Source organism: Falco naumanni, chromosome 12, assembly GCF_017639655.2.
Source record: "Falco naumanni isolate bFalNau1 chromosome 12, bFalNau1.pat, whole genome shotgun sequence".
Taxonomy (NCBI): domain Eukaryota; kingdom Metazoa; phylum Chordata; class Aves; order Falconiformes; family Falconidae; genus Falco; species Falco naumanni.
Window position 1 is genome coordinate 6,016,693 of NC_054065.1, and position 23,425 is coordinate 6,040,117.

Genomic DNA, 23,425 nt, shown 5'->3' on the forward strand with positions numbered 1-23,425 from the left:
TCTAATTGCAGAGTATATTTTAACAATTTTAACCCTAATTACATTAATACAGTTACTCAAATGAAAAAAAATTCTATGAGCTCTGTAAACACTAATCAAAGAATTTCATTACTGATGCTAGTAGGTGTTTTTTCTGAAGCTGTAGGTGGTTTACACTGGGCTGAAAGTACGCACCGCAGTGTTTTGGTATGTGAAATCACTGTGAAACATATACTACTATTGAATTTTCTCCTAATTTCACTGCAGAGAGAGTTCAGTTCAAAAGTTGGCCCATTTTTGCTCACAGAGGCATTGATTCAGGAAGCAACCTGAAGAATTAGCAAATTAACTGTGTGTAGTTCCTGTTGGAGTCAGACACATGTCTGAGTGCTTTATTAAATAAGGCCCAAAATTTATCAGCATGTGCATGTAGGACTCTAGGATGCAAATCCTCCTCTTCTGGGAACAGAGTCCATCTAACACAGCTTGTACACGAAAAGATAAAGCAAAATAATATGACTTTTTAAAATGCATTATGCTTTTAATAGCATTATAAGTCTACAATAAGTCTTTTAGACATTTCTGATACTAAGTCTCATGTGTAAAATCTGAGATATTGTCCACACACAACTGTTACAGCAGTTGTCCTCAGGGGTGGTTGTGACAATGGTGCTAATTCATATTAGAATTATTCGTAGTTTTGATTATAACGTTTTAATTTTGATGGATGGAATATTTGTTGGGGAAAGGGTGGGAAAGTGAGGATTTGCAATCTCTGAAGATCCTCTGCTATTTTCTTATAGCTAGAAGATGCTCAGAGTAAAAGACAGGAGAAACTTGTAGAGAAACACAAGGAGATTCGTCAGCAAATACTGGATGAAAAGCCTAAGGTAAAGAGTTTTTGAACATGTGTTATACTGCTAAAAACTGTCGTTCAGGAAAGTGTTCCTCCAGCAGGTAGGCTGATGTTTAAACATGAAAAAGTCCATTCATAGCATCATAGCCATTGTCTTTAATATTCAGGATGAAAAAAGATGTCGAGTAGCAGTTTAGTATGGAGCACCACTTCAAGTGCAGATGTCATAGATGGGGTTTGGTTTTTAGTACTTGTGTTGTTAAAAAGCTTCCAGTGTAAACGGTGCTTCTGACCAGCAGAGTGTGCCCATCACTGCGTTGTGCTTTAGCAGTACAAAACCAAAACACAGTTTACATTGAAAAGAAAAGGAGATATCTTTTTAGCATGCTTGCCGCAGATATTTGTGATAAATTATGAGTATATATTTCTGTGGAAAACAATGAGATTTTCATAATAATAGTGCTTAATATTCTACATTGATTGCTGGATTTCCTCTATTTGTTTTTCTGCACTGCATCTACTTGTAATACTCTGAAATACAATTTTTAATCCTAAAGGCTGCAGACTGACTCTTGCTCCTAGTGAAGCTGGTGGTATTTTTGCCATTGACTTCAATGGAGAAGCTTCAGAGTCCTTCACTCGTACATGATTTTCCTGTAGGAAAACCTAGGTAACTATATATAACCAGACTTCTGTACAGAGGGAGACTTGTTTTCAGCAGAGTTCATATCCAAGTATGACGCTTCACAGCCCGCTGTGTCATGTCTGCTTTCATTTTTACTTCACTTGTTCACATGTGTGTTCTAGGCTTCACTTTTAATTCCTTGTCCGTGTCCACAGTCCTGTTTCTGTGCTTGTATTACAACTTAAAGTCTAGCACTGGGTGTGAGCTAATCAGTGTTGTCATGTCATTTCTGTGAAATATCCAGAGAATAAATTAGGCTACGGTCTGAATAGCTAGAAGTTTACAACAGTTTGGAAAAATAAAAATGTTTGCAATTCCGGTTTTCTGCTCATCTTTTTTGAAATAACATTTATAAATAAGCAGGAACTTTTCAGTGTTGTGGGCATCTGGGTATAAAGGCTATACAATAATATTATGCTTTATATTTGGTGCTGTAGGGTCATGAGCTTCTCAGGTATGTGAATTAAAAAGGCTGCGGTTTAAATGTTGGAATTTTAAATTTCAAAGAATAATTTGCCAGTATTTCTAACACTAGCTTTTCACAAATACTTGGACACTGTGTCTGTGTCCTTTCTTCTTTTTTTTTCTGGATTTTTTCCCCCCTAATTTATCACTTTAATTCAGAAGTAGCATAAAGCACTGAAAATTTGTCACTAAAGACTTGGATTGCATTTTGAAAGATTGTGCTGGGCCAGTAGTGTTAGACTCTTCCATCAGCTGTCCCTGTGCCAAGTGTTAGGTCATGGCACAGAGCAGCTCCAGATCCCTTGTCTTCCCCTGCATCTGGCCATCAGTTCAAGCGCTGGGGTAATCAGCACTGCTCAGTCAGTGCTCTCCGTTTCTCCTGAGAAAACCCTCTGCAGTAATGTGCCTCACAGGGCCTGGCTGCAGGATGTGTTTTTTTTTCCTTTCCCACATACTGAAACGGGCAGACTTTGCTGAGCTCATGATGGTATGTGCCTCTTGCTGGCATGAGAGGATTTAGAGAAAACATAATTACTCATTTTATTAAGTCTCTTTTTACGTTTTGCTTCATGTTCATATTTCATATCCATATTTGCTTCCTAAGTGACAGGGCATAGGATATAAAATAGATCAAATGATTTCCCAGCTGAGAAGAACCAATGTATTTTATGCAAACAGCAGCCTTTTTTGGGGCAACTTATTTAACAGGTTAGTCTCTCGTGCTTCAGCATGCCGACACCCACTAAAATTTATGCTAGCTGTGTTAAACGGTTTTTCTGGCAGTAGCAACTCAACCCCTAAACAAAGAGTTTAATACATTAAGAGGGAAAGAATTTTTAGTATTTTTACTAATAATTCCACTGGAGACATTTACCATCATCAATCACTGTCATTTGATTATTTATTACTGACTCACAGTTTGTTGTGTTATGATTGTATGCACAGAGCTCTGTCATAGCCAGGAAGAATATAATTTCGTAAAGTGTTGCCAACAGACTGCCACACCAGTGAGATTTTTCTTTTTTCTCTTTTTTAAATTATGAGTTTGCAGCTTCCCATGTTGTGGTGTGTGTAGGTCACCAAAAGAAAATTTGCCTTAGAGCTCTGACATTTTAGACAACAGCTTTTAGAAAAAACGCAAACTGGATTCAAATTGGTTCCCTGTACGGAGGCGGAGGGCTTGCTTTTTGTTTAAAATGCCATGTGTTTAGATGGAAGTACTTAACTCAGGACTGATTTACACCCGTAAACTCTGCCTGTCATATATATAATTTATTTTTAATGTTTGAATGCAGGACTGTTTTGCAGCTTTCATTTGTGGGGCTATTGATAACCAAAACCAATTTTTTTTTTCCTCATAGAAGAGTTGGAGACTTTACTTCCTGAACTGATACTTTTAGGCAAGAGGTTGGAAATAGTTCCTCAGCTTATTGTGGTCCTGCTGAAGTCAGTGTAGGTATTGGCTTTAATGAGACCAGGATGTCATGCTGTATCTGTGTAAGTAATGAGGATACCTTAATGACACACTAATCTCTGGTTATGTAGAAACTAGAAATCGAGTATTGTCATCAAATCCATGTGTGTGTGTGTGTATGGAAACAGGCCAGCCACTCCCACAAACATGTTTGGAAAAGGAGACTATCACTTCATTAAGAAGTCAAATACTCACGGACTCTAGGTCAAGAAATTTCTAACTTGCCATTTTAGTGCAAGTACAGTGGAAGCAAAGTTCAAATGCTCTCCTGCCACTGTCTTTTTACTAACAGCATCATTAGCAAACAAGTCCAAGTTTATTTTCTTTTCTCTTACTCCTTTTTTTTTTTTTTTTTCTCTTACATTATCTACTGGCAGCTTTATTATCAGCAACAGCTTGTATTTTTCTTCTCACCCATTCTAATTCTTTGTCTCCTCCTCTTAGCACTGATACACATTAAGCTTGTCCTGTCCTTATCTTCTTCCCCTTGGGCATCTCCTCTGCATGCTGTGGAGGCTGCTATAGAAAGACAGCTCTTTACACCGCAGTACTGGATTCTGTACATTAGAGCAGTGTGTGATTTTAGATTGTCCACTATAGTGTGTGTCTGGCAGTCCTTATCTAGGCACAGAGGAGTGCATCGAGGATGGGCATGGTCATTACATCTCAATTTCTTTGTCCTTTACAGCTTGTGCATCAAATTAAACATAAATAAACACATTTCCTTCCCCACCCACCCCTCTTGCCTCCAATTTCATTGTAATTACAAAAATCAATACACATGAGACATGACAAGGGATTAATTATTTTTCTAAGAACCGACTCAGTTACAGTAAATAGACCCAAGCCTCCTCTAATTGAAATCAATGAGACTTTTGTTATTTATGCTCATGGGTCAGAGTTACACTTAAATCTCAGTGTAATAGCTGAGACTCCTGTGCCCTTGCAGTCAGCGCCTGCTCCCAGCGGAGTTAGCTGGCTTCTGTTGGCTTCAGTGGACCATATTCTTACAGTCCCAGCTGTCAAGGAAGGTGTAACATTTTGTAGCCTGCGTTCATGTTTCTGCTCACAGCTGCTCTGCTGTTCAGAGCCCCAGCTTTGCCAGGGCCGGCTGAGTGGTGTGGGCTCCTGGAGGTCTGTGGGAAATGGTGCTGTTCAGTGAGGCTTTACCTGGGGGAAAAGGTCCAACAGATCTACAGAGGCACCATAAGCTGTGCAAACTTTCTTAGAAATGTTGCATCTCTCTGGTTTTTCACATGAGTGAGAATACAGCGTTAAGGTATAAAATTCCTTTTTCTCCTCAAAAAGTATAATGGATACCATTTAAAAAAATTATAAATCAGTCCTCGATAATGGAAAATATAAGCATCTAATGCATGCTAACTCACTTTCAAAGAACATACATTAATTATCTGCCAATTCAACATGCATTATTAATTGCACCTGATGGGAGTTGGCACTTCTACATCCAATCAATAATTAATATTAGCACTGTACCTGAAAAATTTATGGCAGCATAAAATGATACATATTCAAGTTATAGAAAAAATTAACAAGGTGCTGATCCTTTACAGCAGTAAGCCTCTCATAACTCCAGTGCAGCCTTTCTGTTACACAGGGCTGGAAAGGACCTCCAAGCTCTTTCTTCTTCGGACTAGCTGCTTTTACAAATAGTCATGTATCATGTAAGCCTGTTAATGAAACAGTGCTGGATAATGACTCCTTCCTTCTGAGTGTTATTTAAATGAAGATATTTGAAAAGCCAATGAATGATTTCATAGATTTCAGACTGATGATTTCTGGTTTCTTAGAATATCAAAAAAATCCATTTATCTTTATGAAGGCTACAGCTTGTCATATGTGTTTAGTTAAACTTCGTGGTCATCTTCATGCAGATGATGTCGTTGAGTTAAATAGGGTCAGCAGTATCACCACTCTAACTTTAGAAAGAAGTCAAATAGAGCAAATGTATTTTACAGCACTTTCAGGTTTTATTTCAGTTAACCTCAGAGCTCAGAGTCACTCTGTCAGCTCAACTGGAAGAGAGCAGCTCTTAGGAACTTTGATGACTATTCCAGTGTCATTTCAGCTCACTGCATAATTCACAATAACAATGCACTGTCCACCACAATCCCTTTTTGATCCTTTACACCTCTGTAGGAAGCCAAACTGTCCTTTAGGCTAGCTGCACTTAATTCAAACACTTCCAAATGCATTCCAGTTCAACCACAGGCAACTCTTCAAGAATTTTGGGGAAGGATTTTGGAGGAAAAGGTTATTTCAGTTTACTGAGTTTCATGGGACTTTGAATTGCATGGATTTGGATTGAATGGGGGAGAGTTGCCCTGGTAAAGTAGTATTCGGACTCATTTCCAAAAAAAAAGGGGAAGGGGAAGAGTTGATCAACAGTGTAGTATTTGGAAAGCTGTCCTTTTATTTTCTCCCTGTTCAGGTAACAATTATTTCTTTTGTTAGGTCACTCAATTTAAAGATTTCCAAAGTTTAAAAAGAAATCTCATCTGAGTCTGCAGCTGCACACGTAAAATTACTTATGGCATTGTCTGCCAAAAAAGCATAGAATTAAGAGGATTGAAATAATTTACTGTTTCACTGTTCAGCTTTGGGGTTTGGTGCTTGTGTATTCATCAGAGGGGAATAATAAAATGTTTCTCTGCCTCATTAAAAGGGCAACAGCATGGAGAAATGAATGGAATTTTCTTAGCCTCAGTGAACCACAAATATTTAAAAGGAATATTAAAAAAAAAAAAGAGTTCTAGACTGATATTTCCAAATCTCCCTGTGACTTGATCTCAGGCATCTTCCTATTTCTGAACTGGAGTGTACATTTAAATCAAATGATGCAGTTTTCATGGACTATTCACTTGAGGATCTTGGCACTTTGCTCAGCACCTCTCAGCATCAAGTCCTAAGTGACAATCAGCTTAATTATCCAATAAGCTTTGAGTAGCTTAAGCCCTGATGTTTCTTTAAATGTTTTATTAGTGCAATTGCTAAGCAGTCCCCAGTTACAGAGTATTTTTGGGAGAAACTAGGGTTGTCTATTTTTTTCTGTTTCTCCCAATGGATAAACACTGCAGAATGCACTTTCAGCCTGTAAATTGAGCAGTAAATAATCTCACTTCACTCGTTACAAGGAAATAGGCTGACCTTTATCCTATGCCAGTTGTATACCAGTAAGTTCTGTGATGTGACGAGCTCATCACTAGGCCTGAGATTAAGACTTCAATCCAAATAACAGGATGCGCAAAGAATTATTTTGGATTAAGACATTACTTGCTTGTTTACATCTTTTCTTCACAATTCCACATTTTTAAGGATTATTTATTTTTCCAGCAGAATAATATGACAGTGTGAGAAATGGTTATCAGGTCAAAAAAGATACATCTAACAATTTGAGGTGATATTTATTGTGTTAATTAAGTGTCTTCCTGTGTTGAACTTGCACATATCCATATGTCTTGGGAACGCTAACTTTCAAATCAACAGCATCACATTTCTGGTGTGAATGTGCAAAATGCTTTTAAAATTTATTTTAATGAATTCTGATATCACTTCCTTTAAATAAAAATGTCACAAACCCTTTGTAGGAAGAATGTAAACATAAAGAAATATTTTAATGAATGGGACGTGAGGGAAAGTATGAGACTTTTAGATTGGAGTTTATTGATAGAGGGTGATATTTTTCTAATATGGCTCATTCTACTGAAAGTCAGAGAAAATCTTGGGTTTGATCTGGACCTGCAAAACAAATTGAAAATAAATTATTTGAAAGGGCAAACTTGTTTCAGTTTTGCGGTAGTGTATATCAAAAGAAACATTATCAAGTTAGTAGAGTTGCTGGTGATTTAAACTGATAGCAGTGAAGGCAAAAGTATGGTCCGTAATGGAGGTCATGTGGCAGACAGATTGGATTTGTGAAGGTTAGTGAGATTTTCCTGAATAACTCGCTAATAAATAAGAACTGGGGGAGTGGGAGGTTGGAGTGGTTTGTTTAAGAAAAATTATTTCAGTATGCAGCTACCATCTATGAGCAAATAACTTATTCACAGAAATTTGACAATTCTTCCTGAAAGAAGGAAACCTCACTGTTTTTTGCTATTTTGCACAAGTGAAGCTGTTCCATTATTTTACTCATCTCAGATAAGCCCATGGCTCATGTCTTAGCCCACTGCAGTTAATTATTAATTAGTCTTCCTGATACAAAATCCAAAGCAAAGCTCAGACCATACTCTGTTCTCAGCTGTTCCCCACGGGTGCCTAGCTTGGCGTGATACAGCCTGACATCCCAGAACACTCCAGTCTTGGGACAGTGCAGAGGTACCTGTTTGAAAGATCTCTTTGGCTTTCAGAGAGGCATCCAGCTTGGCATCTACCAATGGCCACGGCAACACAGGGCAGCATACAGCATCCATACTGCTCCTCCAGGTCAAGCTGCATGCTTTTACCAGCCATGTTAGCTTCTGCAATATCATGGAGATGTTGGAAGGGAGGACAGATTAGCCCAACTGGGTGTGAATGATAAGCAATAAACGTGTCATTATTTACCATTATGCAGATAAAAGTATGCATGTGTCTGATTCATAATGGACTGGTACAGTGATGATCGCTCAAAAATGATAGAACAGAACATGTTTCCTTGCAGTTCAGGCCGTTCTTTCAGAACACGATCACCATGTGCACAACCCATATATTGGAGTATACCGTAACAAACCCACCTGTTAAAAGCAAGAAAATTAATTGCATTTGTACAGTAACTGAGTTTACAGTACTGCACTGTTACTCTTAATTCTCTTACATGCCTAATTTGAGTTAGGAAGCAGTTCAATTAAAGAGAGAAAAAGGAAGTAATAAATCACCATTAAGATTATCAGCTGTGTAATACACATTGAAAAGTAAAAACTTTCTTTTCTCCTTTTGTAACATAAATTACTAAGGTACACCTAACTTCTAATTTTAACATTTGTGAGTAGTTAATCCTTTTCAAAACAAGTGGACTTCCTATGCAGAGAAGGGTGCGATGTTTTATGCCATAGGTGGAAAACTGGGAAAAGGATGTGAAAAGTGAATGTATAGCTTCTTTTTGCAAAGTCAGGTTCAGGATGATAATGTCCTAGAGACAGCATGTTGTCTCTGCAGAAGATGCATCTCTGTACTGTAGGTGGCCAAGGATGACAAGAAAATACCAACCTGGAGTGAATCATATAACGTTAAAAGACCCCTTATCTGCTCTCTGTAGCCTCTCAAAGCACTTCCATCTGCACTGTCCCATTCTCTGCTCAACTGTAGAGCGTGTCTGTTGGGTTAAAGTGAAGTGCCAGCTGTCCCTCAGTAACCCTCACCCCTGTGACCCACTCATGCGCTCACTGTGGTTCAGCATTTATTGCTTTCCACAGCAAAAATTTCCTGAAATGTGTGCCAGGTGGCCAGCAAGCTGCAAGGTAGCAACTGCCCATGAGAAAAAAGAGCATGAAACTAACTGGTGTAGTAACATTATTATCTTTAAAGAAAAAAACAACTGAAAGTGATATGAAAAAGTTTTAAGTTGCTAGGGACTGCAAACGCTTTACATCAAGATGTTTCGCTTAGATTGTGCAATGTTTAAGGCTGACGAGATAAGTCCCCGCTAGGAAAATAATTGTGATTCTGCAAAGACAAGTGCCTTGCATGCTAAATTGAAGTGAACAACAGGACATCAACAATCTGTTGCCTCCTCTTCACCTTTTCATGAGTAGTGTAGCACTCCGTGACAATACATTATAAAACATAAGCTAAATTATGCATGGTGTGTACATAGTATATATGAAATGCATGGTAGCGCAGCGGGCACACAGGCACTTCAAATATAATGCATATATAGCATCTTATATGCATGTTCATCACTCTTAAGTCAGAGTCAGATTGAATGAGAAATGCCACAAAGGCCCATGTGCTCTTATAGAACTACATTCATCACTGAGCAACAGCAGCAACGTATTTCTTAATTATCAGATCTTCAGTGCAACATGACAAATGACAAAAGATTCAGTTTGAGACAGCTAATGGAAAAATGTTAAAAGAAATATTAATGCATAGTATGTGAACTTATTAGAGAGATGTTTTAAAATGCATGAAATAAGGGAAAAATGTGTTCCTTAATGAACAGAGGAATAAAGTCACTGGTCCTGCAAAGAATTGTAGTATATGAACAGCTTTGTATGTGCAAGTCATTTGTTAAGATGGTGCTTATGTCTTTGTGCAAAATCAGTCTGCAAGGCAGAGCCGCTAATGAAAATAACACTGCATTTCTGGAAATGAGGTAGCAGTGCACATTGCAGCACATGTTAAAGATGCAGGATGCTTTTATTAGTACGCTCATGACAGGATGGGTGATGAGTTTTTCTTGTTTACAGTGAGACACTCCAGGGTGATAAATACACTAGTATAAAGGGTAACAGAAATAAGAAAAGTAGTGTGAGGGTTTCAAAATTCTACCTGTATTAAAAAGTATATTTAGAATTATGAAGAAAATCCTGATTTGGGGGGCATGGGGTAGGGTGGGGATGTTTTTAGAAGCAACAACCTCTTCAACAAGAAAATGATGTTGTTTTGAGATGCAGTATCTTTCCCAGCAGTTTAAGAGTACTAAGCTTGGTAGGGGAAGAAAGCCCTGTACATCCAGAAAGGAGAGAAAGTGCACTGCCATCCACAGTGACAGGGAAACCAGCATCTCCACCATGTTTCGGTGTGTGCTTCCTGTGCTGCGTGGGTGCAGCTTCCAAGGGTCTGGCACCCCTCCTTAGGCAGTAGCAGAATAGCTGGGAAAGATTTTACCTGAAAAGATTATTTTTAATTAAATTTCTCCTGTGACTCATCTCCAACAAATCAACATTTACTGACAGTAGTTGCATATAATTTCTGGCAATACTCATGTAATGCAGTAGTCGTGGATGGTAATAGTATATAGGTTTGACTATAGTGACTCAGTAAGTTTCCTGTTATTCAGCCATGGTTTGGAAGGAGGTTCTCACCAAGAGATTGTGAAGTGTGACTAAGCACGTAAACTACAGCTATGTGCCTGTAATTGTTGTCTTTTGCAGCATCCTGGGGATTTGTAAGCTTTGTGTGGAGTAAATGAATGTGTCCAGCAAGGGGAAGCCTAATCTAGTCATGGTTAGATACAGAGCCTGGCTCAAGGGTGGCCAAGGCAAAGTTTTAAACACTTGTAACATTGACTTCTTTGAGTGAGTGGCGGGTCCAGAGATTTTTTGTAGGAAAATAACGTGAGGTTGGTGAAAAATCACAGGTTTTAGTTCTTTATCTCCCACTTAGAAAAATGCATGAAAAGTCAGTTCTGTTGTTCATCTGATAGAATTTTTTTCTTTTCAGACCTATTGAATATAGGCCAGGAAATCTCAGTCTTGGTTCTTTCTATCCACTTTGCAGCTCTCCAGGTTGGCCTCTGGTTTATAGAAATAACGGGTTAAGACATTCAGTAAAGAGGAAAGGGCTATCAGGCATACCATACCCTACTGATAATGGTAGGAGGTAGTTTCTCAGTCTTTTTCTTTTTTTCTTCCCTTTCTTGTTTCTCCTTTCCCACTTCCTAAGTTTTAGCCTCTCTCCTACTTGTCCTTCTCTGTCTTGCATTGAAATTCTTTTCACATTATGTTGTTTCTTTCCAATACTCTTTCCTTATTCTTACTTTACTTACACTTCTTGTACTCTTTCCTCCCTTTTTCTCTTTGCCATCACTTGCTGCTATTAAATTGCAAGGAGTATCTACAAGTGCTTATAGGAATAGTGTTTCTTTCAGATTAAAAGACACATTTGAGGAAGAACCCTGAAGGGAAGAGATGTTAAAGAGCTGACGTGATGTGGTCTGCATGTCTGTGAGCTTGACAGTGTCTGTGGAACATGTTCCAAAGTCTTTCATCAGATGAAAGATATGATACACAAATTCCAAAGATGTATGAAAAAATCATCATTTATAAGCATCCCCAAACCGGTGTAATAGGAAAAATAATATCTAGAGTGACAGCAATAAAAAAAACCACCTCAACCGAAACTAGCAGAAGAAGGGAAAAAAGTGATAGAATTTCAATTTAAGATTGAGAACTAGTGAAGATTTCAGGGGAAAAATCAGAAATATAGGTGAAAGGATCTTTACTGCAGAGTGAAGTATAGATTCTTGGCTCATTCTCAGTTATTACAATTTTCATTTTCTGGCCAGTCCAACACAGTAAAAACTGCAATGGAACTGCATCTCTCCAAGTGGCTATCTTGACTTCTCTGCTCGGAAGTCTGTGAGCCATAAACCCAGTGGGCTTTATTCTGACAGGCAATTTAATGATTCCAAGTTTATGCAACAGTTTGCAACCAGTATGTTGCTGCAACCCATACGCTGCTGCACCTTATGTCTGCTGCTCGAGTTCTGACTGGTAATGTTGTGTGGTTATAGTTACAGTGGTATGATGAGGAAACGGGCAATTATAGTCTTGCTTTGGAGATCACGGCCAAGGACTGATGGAGGATTAGATGTGGATTGCTTAGCAATTGTGATAATTGCTGTCCCTGATGCGGGTATTAGTGGCAGGTTTTGTATAAAGAGAGGGGCTGCTGGAACCTGCAGCGTGTAGGTGGGCATGAGCCACCCAGGACAGATGACAGCAGGGAGCTGGGCAGCACTGCAATCAGTGCATTATGCATGTCAAACTGATCAGAGAAATTACCTAGAATTTGTCAGTTGTTCTGGATTCTCTGTTGTGTTCAGCCCAGCTTGTCAAGTTTTGCATGTGGTGTTTGACGTTTCCAATGCTGGAGCAAATGCAGTGGAAACTACTAGTTAACTGCAGTCTAAAGGACAGGTACATTGTGTTCGGCTGTACACCCCAGCAGTGTGGAAATAGATTTTTTTGGTAAAAAAATGTATTGCCCCCTCCAGAATGTGGGTCCAATCATCCAGAAGTTGAATTTACAAAATAGTGCCATATGGCGCAGAGGGAAGTGATCCGCTTACATCCATGCCTGTATCATTTCCCTCTCTCTCCTTCTTTGGCCTTTTAAATATTCCAGTTGCAGAGGCGCAGTACTAGCTCCAGAGACACCGAGCTACCTAATCCAAATCACCCCTTGTCAGAGTGGCTGGGCCATTTTCTCTTGCACAGAAGGGGGTTGAATCTTGTCAGGCAGAGCACAGGCTGGATATCCTGAACAGAGAACTGTTGGTAAAAGGCTCATAGCATGGATTTCCCTCCTTTCCTTGTGAATAGCCCACATACTGACCTGTCTGAAAGGGACAAAGACACAGTTTTGTGGGTTAAAGATGGCATTTCATTGAATACAAAATTAAAACTTTTTAGCTTACATTCTCAGCATGAATAAATCTGAACTTTTTATTATCAAAATCCTTCCCTATATGTTTGGGGTTTTTTTCCCCCTTTGGGACCTGGTCAGCTATTCACCAGTCCTGTTCACTGTTCAAAGAGAGTTTCCAGTAATATTCTACATTTCCTTTGATCTCTTTCACTCCTTTCTTCAAGCAAAGGTGACTGCTGATAAGCAATTATATACCAGTTTTAGTGAAACAAACACCCTTGATTTATAAGTCAAGGAAGACTACTAGACCTTGCTTGGCAACAGAAACAGACCTCAATTAAGATGAGAGAAAAACAGGAAAGCTAATTTCTGTGATACAGTAATATTACCGCTTTCTTTCTTTGTTCTTTTTTTTTTTCCAAAATATTCTCTCTAAATACATATCATAGACCAAACAAAATGCATAGAATAATGTACACATACCCTATAGCAGAATACAATATTTTACAATGCATCTGATAGGCAGTTGCACTGAGGTTCACATCTTAAGAGCCCTGGGAACAAGCAGGCATTACTATAACTGTAGGTAGCCTACATATAATTTAAATCTATGTAAACTCTTCCAAGCGGTGCTTTGGTTGCAGCAGGCTGTGTCTCAGCCCCGCTGTTCTGAAGTACTGGATGGGCCCATGGGTTTGTGATCTGAGGCTGCGATTCCTGCTCTGCTATAGGGAAGATCAGATTGGTTGCACCCTGTATCTTCTGAAGATTAATAAATGAAGCATTGCTTATGAGTCGAGCTGTTACCTGTAACCTCACTAGTCCCTTCCTGGCCAGTATGAATTTTAGTCAAAGGGAAATTATAAGGAAATTTTCCATGCAGTAGATATAGTCCATTTGTTTATATTTATGAATATACATATTGGTGTGTATAACTAATAGTAAAAGATTTGGGTTTATACACATATGCATGCATGCTCACTAGATATATTAAGAACTTGCATATGCTATGTTTGTAGAGATTAGTTTGATACATGCATTTTGGATGCATCTGTCAAATTCCAGTTATCCACAGCCTTGCAGGATGTAAAATTCAGTATTATAAAATTATATTGGTGATTTTAAAGCTGGTATGATCACTTTTCTGTTAATTACAGTCTGATTTAACCTCTATTTTTTTTTCTCTCTTCTGTAAAATTGCCTGCTTCTTAATATCCTGGATCCCTTGTGAAAAACAGTAAATGGGCAAAGAATTTTTCTATCCGGTGGGAGCCTTCCTTGGCAGCAAAATGGCATGAGGGAAGGGACCTCAGGCAATGAGTGGGTGGGAGTTAAAGGTGTAATGCCACATTGATCTGGTTTGATCAACCCAAGAAAAGGCAACGCAGCACTGATTATCAATGGACGCTTTTCACAGTTTAGGAAGGAGCCTGTGCTTGAACATGGCCAGGGAGCAGCTGATTAGCAATTCAGAGGACCCATCTCCTCCTTTTTACTCAGTAGAAGACAGAATACTAACCTTCTAGCCCCAGTGTCTATGTTAGACAACACAAATTACCATCCCTGCTTATCTATATAAAACTTCCCTAATGCTCCTGAATTATATTAGGGATTTGTTAGGTTAAACACATTTGAGATTATGAGGTGTTTAGATAATAAGGGGTATATAAATGCAAATTAGATAGTAAATATAGGAGAAAGTAATGAAAAGAGGGTTTCATTGAGAATTAGCTGCTAGATAAATTCTCTTTTCAGCAATCTCTGTGTAAACTGCAGTGACTGTTCACTCCAGGGAGAGAGTCTTTGCAGCAAGTACCTATTTCTGAATGCTCTCATACAGAAAGAGCTGAAACATATTTATATCCTCACCCCAAAGATTAACACGTTGTGAATAATGGCAGATTGCAAACCAGAGAGATGGATTGGCAGGGGAGAAGACAAGCGAAGCATCAAAATGTCATCATGCATCCGTTATGTGCATGACTTCCCAATTAATGCGTAGACTCTCTCCTCTTAATGGAATAAATCTGTACCTCTAGAGCTACATAAACCATACTGCCTAACACTAGCTTCTCATGTGTTTATTTTATCACTCCTTTTTATTGTGAGTACCTCGTTTGATAGCTGGAAAACAAATGTTCTCTTTCTTCCAGATACTTTCCTTTCTCATTTTTCTAATTGGAAATTGTATTTTTCATTTGCTTTTATGTTTATTAATCTGGCATTCCTGCTGCCTGGTATTAGCTAGATGCCTTGACCACCTTACCTGCCACATCTGGTGTGGGAGATGGGGAGAGCTCTTTCTTGGAGAACTTATTGTAACAAAGTTCAGCTTAATAGAGATAATTTCATAGTTTGACATTCTTTATTATGTTGATACTTACATTAATGAAACACATTTTCTGTTTCTACATTAAGGGTTTTTTCTGCTATAGTCTGATAATCAATTTTTGCTTCTGCAGACAAGACATACTAGACTTTTTACTGCCCCAATTATGTAATTACTGTATATCCACCATAACTTTTCTTGATCATGGAGTTGTGCAAGAACTTTTACAGGCTAATCAAGATCCTGTAGTGGTTTGAACTCAGACATTTTTCTTTGATTTTTAGCTCTTGCTGAAGGGCTGGGTCCTAACATTTTTAATCTTTACACGCAAAGTACAAAAGCTTCATAGTGATCACCTTGCCTGTTAATGCTGCTGTCATCAGTGCTCATCTAGTTAGCCGCTTCCCAAGCCCATTTCAGTCAGATTCATTCACAGACTGTTGTATCATGAAAAAATAATGATACTTTCTTGCTCACAAAAATACAGAAAATTGTTGCATTTAGAGTTGATAACATATTGTGAAAAAACTATCCAACATCTTGTGTGGGTTTGTTGAGTTTATTGTCTGCCTCGCTTGCAGTTACTCACTATGCAGAGGGCACTTAGGAATGTCCTTTCTGTGGTGACTTACTGATTGTTTTCCTGGTGGTAAATGGCTTTGCACAGCTTCTACTAAAAGCAATGTTCTCCAGTAAGTTTTATGATGGCTTTTCAGGTCAAGGGTTCGGTTTCTCCTTCAGATATCTGTGCAGAGTTACTGTCTGATGCATAAGCCAATGACAACATGCAATATTAATAATACAGTGTGTAAAATTATAAGCGTATTATTCATGTTATGTGAATAGTAACAACTTGGCCTCCCGTTTTCTATGGAAAGGTGCCTTCAGAGCATTAATCGGTTCCAGTTCATCTATTGCCTTACTATATTTACGTTTCCCTGAGGATGTATCTTGGTTAGGATCATCTGTACTATCTTATATTCTGTGCAGTATACTATTGTTGTGACACATGAACCACGAGTTACCCTTATTTAATACTCCAGTTTCCCCCCTTATGAGTTCCTTATCAGTAGACACAGGAGTCCTCAATATTCCTCAGCTGGCCCTCTCAATCCTATTTGCAGCTATTAATGCTTTTCCTGTTTTAGCCTGTCACTCACACTTGAGTCCCTCATACATAAAACTTAACATAATTTTCATAAGCGTGCATGTACAGGCTGCAGGATTGGATCATTAGTTACTCTAAGTGTGGCTCTTGAGACACCAGCTATCAGGGGAGCCTTCCCACAGCACAGACTGTATTGCTCCTGTCATGCTTCCCGACACAGCTCTGGAGGAAAGCAAGAAAAATCCGGCAGCAGTTACGCGTTACATAGTTCTTACTCATTTCACATAATAGCTTTAAAAAATGTTCTAAATACTTAGCAGCTACCATTTTATTTATGGGTGGTTTTAATATGCAGTTAGATACAGGCTTTTGAGGCATTCTTTGTCTCATGAACATGGTAATTTGTAGAGAAACAGAATTTCTAACCCATCTTTTAACTGGCTCTTGACCAACTTTTAACCCACTATTTAATGGTGTTCCCTTCGCTTTCTTTCTCTGCATGTGTGGCACTTCCCTCTTGGTTTGGTCCAGAAATCTGTATTGGAAGACACACCAAATATTGTCCTTGACCTCCTTATGACTCCTTAATTCCACTGAAATTGCTTTTTGTTGGTGTTTTTTGGTTTGGTTTTTATTTTTCGTTATGGTTATCCACCAGTAAAAAAACAGGATTCAGTTCCTTGTGAGTGACGTTTGGGGGTTATTTCTATAGAACTATGTTCAGCTATGGTATTAATCTGTGGAAGTGCTGCACATTAATATTTGGGGCCAGTTTGTGGCCCAAACAGAAGGTAACCCTTTTTGGGGACTACCAGCTGAAGAAACTGAGCAGAACGTGGTGGGTTCCTTTTGCTGTGGTTTTACCTCCTCTGTAGACATTTCTTTTCTAATGCATTTTCTTCGTGAATTTTCTGTTCCTGGCTTGCATTTTCTCAGGACATCAGTTAGAGGCATCAGACAGACGTGGTGCAGCAGCAAAGCTCAGCATTTCTCGTTGTATACCTCCCTCGTTCTCAGGCTCGAATCAGTCTGAGCTTTCCCTGGATCTTAGCCCATCAGATGAAGCAGTTTCTCTTCTCTGCTGCCAGAAGTCAGGCTTTCCCAGTTTCCACTTCTTGCTTGTTCTTCCCCAATTTGTACTTTTTCATTGCCAGATTCTCTTGGCAACTCAAGAAAATGTGCAGTTAAATAGTCTTTCCCTGTTGTTGCGAAAGACAGGCCCTGTTAAGTGGTTTGCTTTCGCCTCTGGTCATGATTTAGTAGCACAACAATTTAAATAGTTTTCAGGCTGCTCTTGACTATTGTAGATGGTACTTCTTGCTGTCCAGGAGACATCTGTAGAGGCGATACTTGTTTCTCAAATAATGGTGACAGAGGCTTCAGACACATGTGAGGTGCCCACAGGACAAGTAATGCAAATAATGAAAAGCTGCTAGAATGAGATTACCTAGATAAACAGCTCTGAATTTGGCAACATTTTCTCCTAGTTATTCTATTTTTACATAAATAGTGGATTACTTTTTTATTTCTTTGAAGATGGAAGGGTTTTTTATATATATTTCATATATATTACTATAAATTAGTGATTAAGAGCAATAACTTTCAAGCTGGTATCCTGTCTTTTTAATATATTGAACTTTAATATTTATTGCTTTAGGCTACTATACCTTAAAAACATGTAACACAACAAATAAATGTTTGGGTGGGTTTTTTTTTATTAGAATAGTTTGATAGCTGGCCTTATTTAGACTGACAGTCTGATTTCTTAACACTACATGCTTAAGAGCATGGTGTACAGTTCACCATGTAGATAGTTACATGGTCAGATGATTACATAAAGTACTTCATTTTCCTAATGAATGAGCATAGCATACAGACCTTTAGAGTTGCTAAATACATACAGGTAAAATTATAATCATAAATGCCATCTTTGAAATACTTCAGTGAGTTATGCCCTTTTGAAAATGTTACCTGTAATGACATCCAGATGTCTACAGGTAGTGTTATCCCATATATCTTGCCGTATGTTGAATATTCACCCTGTTTATAGTTGGAAATACATCTGGTGCCATAAAGAGCAGAGAACTGTGGGCTGTAATCATTCAATTCGGCATTTGTAAAAGATTTTATTTAATTCTATTTAGTGGCTGAAATCATGCCATCCTTTTTTTGTTTTTGTTTTTTGTTTGCCATTCCTCTTTATTGGGACAGTGATCAACATCATTAGTGTCTTTGAAGAAAATTTTCATTGCCCAGCTTCGTTTTCTGTACCAATGATTCTTTCAGCATTCTTTCTTGAAAATAATTGCTACTATAGGGTTAAAGTCAGATAAAGTTTCAGCATAAAGGTGATATTTTACTTCCTCGTGGATTTTTGGGGTGTCTATCTCTACTAATACAAGGAAGTGCAGTGTGTTCTGCAGATAATTTGTTGAAGTTTAATTTTTCTGCTAATTAGAAGTGCAAAAGAGTACTATTAGCCTGGGAATATTTCATCTCTTTCACCTTTTCCTATTTTTGTGTGGATTTGTGCAAATGCGATGAATAACAATTCAGGAACCGACCAAGTGGGATGCTCTAATTGCATTTCCTCAGTTTTCAAGGCCTTTTATCTTCCCACATTCCTGCACTGTCCTGAGTTAAATTAAATTATAAGTCTAAAAGTTCTTAAAAAAATCCATTAATTAAAGGGGTCATGATGTAATATAACTGAAAAATAAGTACAGTAAGTGCAAAACTGGAGGTAAGACTCATTCTTGCCCGAATTTAGTTATCAACAAGAAACCTGTGTACCTGTGCAAGTTCTCAAGTCCTTCAAGGTTACGAAATTGTGCTAGGAAGCGATTCACCTAACTATTATATATGCCTGCTCCTACAAGAAGATTAACGTAGAACTTGTAGAGATTCCAATAGGACCTATGACATACATTTTGATTAAAAATTATATTGAGTGTGTAGGTTTTAAATGGTGTCAGCAGAAGCAGGCTCAAACCTGTCTAATTAAGGAGATGGGCATTACATTTCTTAAGCAAAGAATTAATTGAGATTAACTTCTCTGACAGGTGTGGAATTTTCTTGATGTATGTGAAAACGAATATGGGATGTCCTCTAACATTACTGCAACTAATTTTTGTCTGTGAAACAAATCTATTTAGAAGAGCACTTCTTGGTTTTTAGTTATCTGTTAAAGAAGATTTTTAATTGGCTCTTTAAGACAAAAATTATTTATCTTAGTTATTTATATATTTATCTATAAATTAATTTGGTAACACTACATTGCAGTACTTTCAAACTTTTCCATAAACCCCACTGAAGCCATGAACAAAGGCTTGCTGGTTCCGGCTGTCCTCTTGGTAAAGGGCTGCCTATACCTATCCCCGGACCGTGGATGAGGCACAATGCATGTCCTCGGGGAATTGCCTTTCTCTCAGAAAGCATGGACAGCTAGCAAATGAAACAAAAGCATCTTTGGCCAGGCAGCCTAAAGATTTTAATCCTGTATAAGAAACGAAGGCAGGCAAACATTTTAAAAATATATGTTAGTTCTATTAGAATGTATTTTTCAGCTTCCAAGGAAAATGAAGCATCAAGAATAGAAGGAAGAAAACAGTAGGAAGGGTATCAGAGAACAAGGGCATGGACAGTTTGTGGGTGGTGATGTGAAAGGGAGTGCTTAGAGGTGCAGGAAGAAGATGAAATTTGGCTGTTTAGCTGTTTTGTTGCCTGGCAATACAAAAGCAGTGCCAATATGTTCTTGAGTGTTTTATGCTATTCCAGAACAGGTTAAATTACCTCAAGCATACTGGTGACTCTCAAGTTAAAGTTTAAATAGGCTATATGATTTACATTACATGCCTTCAAATCAACAGGAATAATAATTAGTACCATTGTGTTTGAATTCCTCAATTTGTTTTTATATACAACATTGCACTTGTACATTGTACACCATCAGCTGAAATTATTTTCTTTTCTAAGACTTTCTGTGGGAAGAACTACTCTGTTTGCACAAAAGGCCTCTCAATATATTGATGTGTATCCTGACAGCCAGCCAGAGACTTGTGCTACAGATGTACTTTTTATCTGTTCCTACCTAAATCTTACTGACAGCCATTTCTGTTGCATACCTTTAGCATGAAGTAGCTAAGTGTTTTGATCAGTTAGATAGCCTTCAAAAATTACTAAGGTTTTGAATCTAGGAAATTTGAAGAGTGACTATTTCAGTGAGAAGGAGTAAGTCAAGAGGAAAGATGGCATCTTTCATCTGTCTTTTTCCAGGTGTGAACAACTTAAAGCTAGGTATACACCCAAGTTTTGCTTTCCTGGTTTGCATTTTAATGCAATAAGAACAGAAGTTGAATTTCTGTTGCTCAGCATCCCCTTAGCCTCCAAAACTGCTTGAAGAAGCTTTTACTCAGAAAAAAAGAGACTCAGAAAAATTTCAGCTGCCACTGCTGCTCATCCATGGAAAATTAGGCAGCATTGCTTTACTGACAAAGCAAAGAGAAAGGCTGGGATATAGAAGTGTAAAATGGTACATTCTCTAGAAACTTGATCACAGTCCTCAGAGAGCAATGAGGGTTCCGGTTTCCAAGCAGAGTAAGGCCACCCCTGGGAACGGGTGACAGGCAGATGCTCAGTGAGGAGCCATGCAGAGACTCGGTAGCGCATGGGACAACACCAGGACCCAGCACAGGTGCCTGCCACGCTCTGCTCACTGCCCGTGTGAGGGCACAAATTAAGGTCATTCTTTTTTGCTTATGAAGACAAACATTAACTGCTTCACCAAGCAGAGTTTCACAGAGATGACACCAGATCACAGCTGATGGTAAATGACAAGGTATGAGAGAGGAGGGAAGCGTTTTACAGCTGAAACCTGCCTGGCAGTCACGCGTCTAGGGACACAGTCACAGTGCTTTCAAGTCCCCGGGAGCAGCTTCAGAGACAGTGGAGAGACAAAACGAGAGGAACATTAAAGTAGTGCTTATGGCTTAAAAATCTTACACAGGTGAAAATACATAGTAGACAGACCATGTTTTTTAATTCTGGAATTTATTCTGTAACCACTTTGGCTATATGAAAAAACTGTGCTTTCCAGTCTGTGTTGATCTTCCCCATTTGCATTCATCTTTTGCTATAGTTTAGTTTTTTGAGGGGGTTTTGTATACTCACTGAACTATGCTTTTCTCCAAGCACATGCTTCTGGAGACTGGTTTTGATTGTGTTCTTGTTCTATTCTCAGCCATTTCCAAATGGAACCTCTTTGGAATTCCTGCTACTTGGCTATGGGACTTTGGGCACTTTGGTGTTTGTTTTTTTTTTCTTTTGGGTTACTCTTCATTATAACCCTAAAAGCACATCTGGACTTGTGGTCAGGAGTGCAGTTCTGAAAAGAGCTGGCATTAGGCTTGACAGCTTTGAAACAGTTGATCATTTGAGTTAATAATTGGTGAACAGCTCTGTTAGCTCCAGTATGATCAACAGAGTGATGCCATGGAGTATATGCCCAAGCAAAGGTTTTGGATACCATGAATTTTTTTGCTTCTATGACTTAATTTAGACATTCCATGTGGCACTTCAAAATAAAGAAATCTCTAGTGCACCATTATGGAAACTAGAGTTTCTCTTGGCCTTTGCCCAATATTATATTAAATGATCGCTTTTAAGGCCATCTATTATAGCCATTGCCTAGAAAAAGGAGTTCAGCCATAATAGATTGGTTGTGTACACTTACAACAAAACTTTAAATATTTATACTTTTTAATTTATGGTGTGTACTCTGTTCCTTAAATAAAGAGCTATCCTGAATATGATCCATCTAGCTCTTCCAGCAAAACAAAACTGAGCACTAACCCAAACAAAACTGTTCAATTGTATTACTATTCCTAGTTTACCCCAGTTTCATACTATTTAAGACATTTCTCCCTTTTGTGATTGCTTAGTGATTGTCTCAAACCACAGCTGAGTAGTAAAACTGGTATTTTTAACATGCTCTGTGCCTTTGAGAGTGTGATTAAAATATAATGTCTAATGCCCATCAAGTAACCTCAAGTTATCATTGCTATCTTTATTCTGAACTCAAATACAGCATAGAAAAATGATCTGAACTCCAGTTTTGAATCCTAAATGCAGGTGTGATTATAAGAATTACAGGTACATCAGGTCTATGGCCAACAGTCTCCCATAGCTTTATTAAAGATAATTCAAGTCTGCTGTTTTAGTTTTGCCATTATTTCCTACAAATCACTGGGACAAAATTGAAACATTTTGAAATAATGATTCCACTCCTTTAAATTCAATAAATTTTCATCTAACCTACTTCCTTTGTTTTCTCCATGATTAAAATTTAAATATTCCGTAACTACAGAATTTGAAAAGAACATAAGGAGTGTGTATCTGCTGGGGAAATGCGACAGACAGAGTTATCTTTCTCCTCTGTGTTCTCTAAACCAAGGCACCACACTGACAGATGTTTTGTGCGTGAGTGATAATTGGAGTGAGGGACTATGTGAGCTGTATTCATCATTTCTTCATATGTTGCAAGCTCTCTTTTTCATGGTGCTGAGCACCTGCCACATCACCACGCGTGTCCCCGAGTCCCTTACTGCCGTAGCTTGTCAGCAGGTAGCAGAACCCCTCAGAAGCCATTCTACTGTATGTGACCGGTGACAGACATGGCTGCTGTTCCCTATAGATGTGTCGGTATAGGCCATGTATAAACATGAAGCTACAGGGCGCGTGAAGCAGTTGCAGACCACTGTTTGAAGGATCTAAAGAGCAAACAGGTATGATTTTTACTAAATTTATCTATTTTCCTGAAGACAGACTTGCGAAAAGAAACCCTTTTTCTTCCAAGTATTGTTAACATAAGCATAACAACTTGTGTTTTCTATGGAAGATAATTAAATTTTGAGTTGAACCAAAGAGAAGAAAAATCAGGGGACTTGACAGCAAAAGCAGAATCAGGGGATGTAACTTCTGATGAAGCATCTCTGTTTACTTTGTTCTCATTTAAGGAGCCTCTCTGCAATTATGTTTGTTTTCTGTGGCATGTTGCTTAAAAAGTGCAGGCTTTACCAAGAGCAAACAATTTCCAAGCACAGTGTAGTCACAGACACCTTTGCCTCTTTCCCACACAACAGCAAATTAAACAGACACTTTGCCTCCTCCACAGACTTTTTAAGTTGAAGAATAATCAGACCCAGCAGAGGTGGAGG

General features: G+C 38.4%; 1 protein-coding gene across 4 annotated transcripts in view; it reads left to right on the forward strand.

The window, feature by feature from the left end:
- The window catches only part of PLCB1 (phospholipase C beta 1), a 401,184-nt gene that overhangs the window by 339,539 nt on the left and 38,220 nt on the right, over window positions 1–23,425 (forward strand). For all 4 annotated transcript variants that reach the window (XM_040611965.1, XM_040611966.1, XM_040611967.1 and 1 more), the window contains exon 31: window positions 783–869. In XM_040611965.1, coding sequence (XP_040467899.1) covers window positions 783–869 — 87 coding nt within the window. The remainder of the gene's footprint in view (window positions 1–782; window positions 870–23,425) is intronic.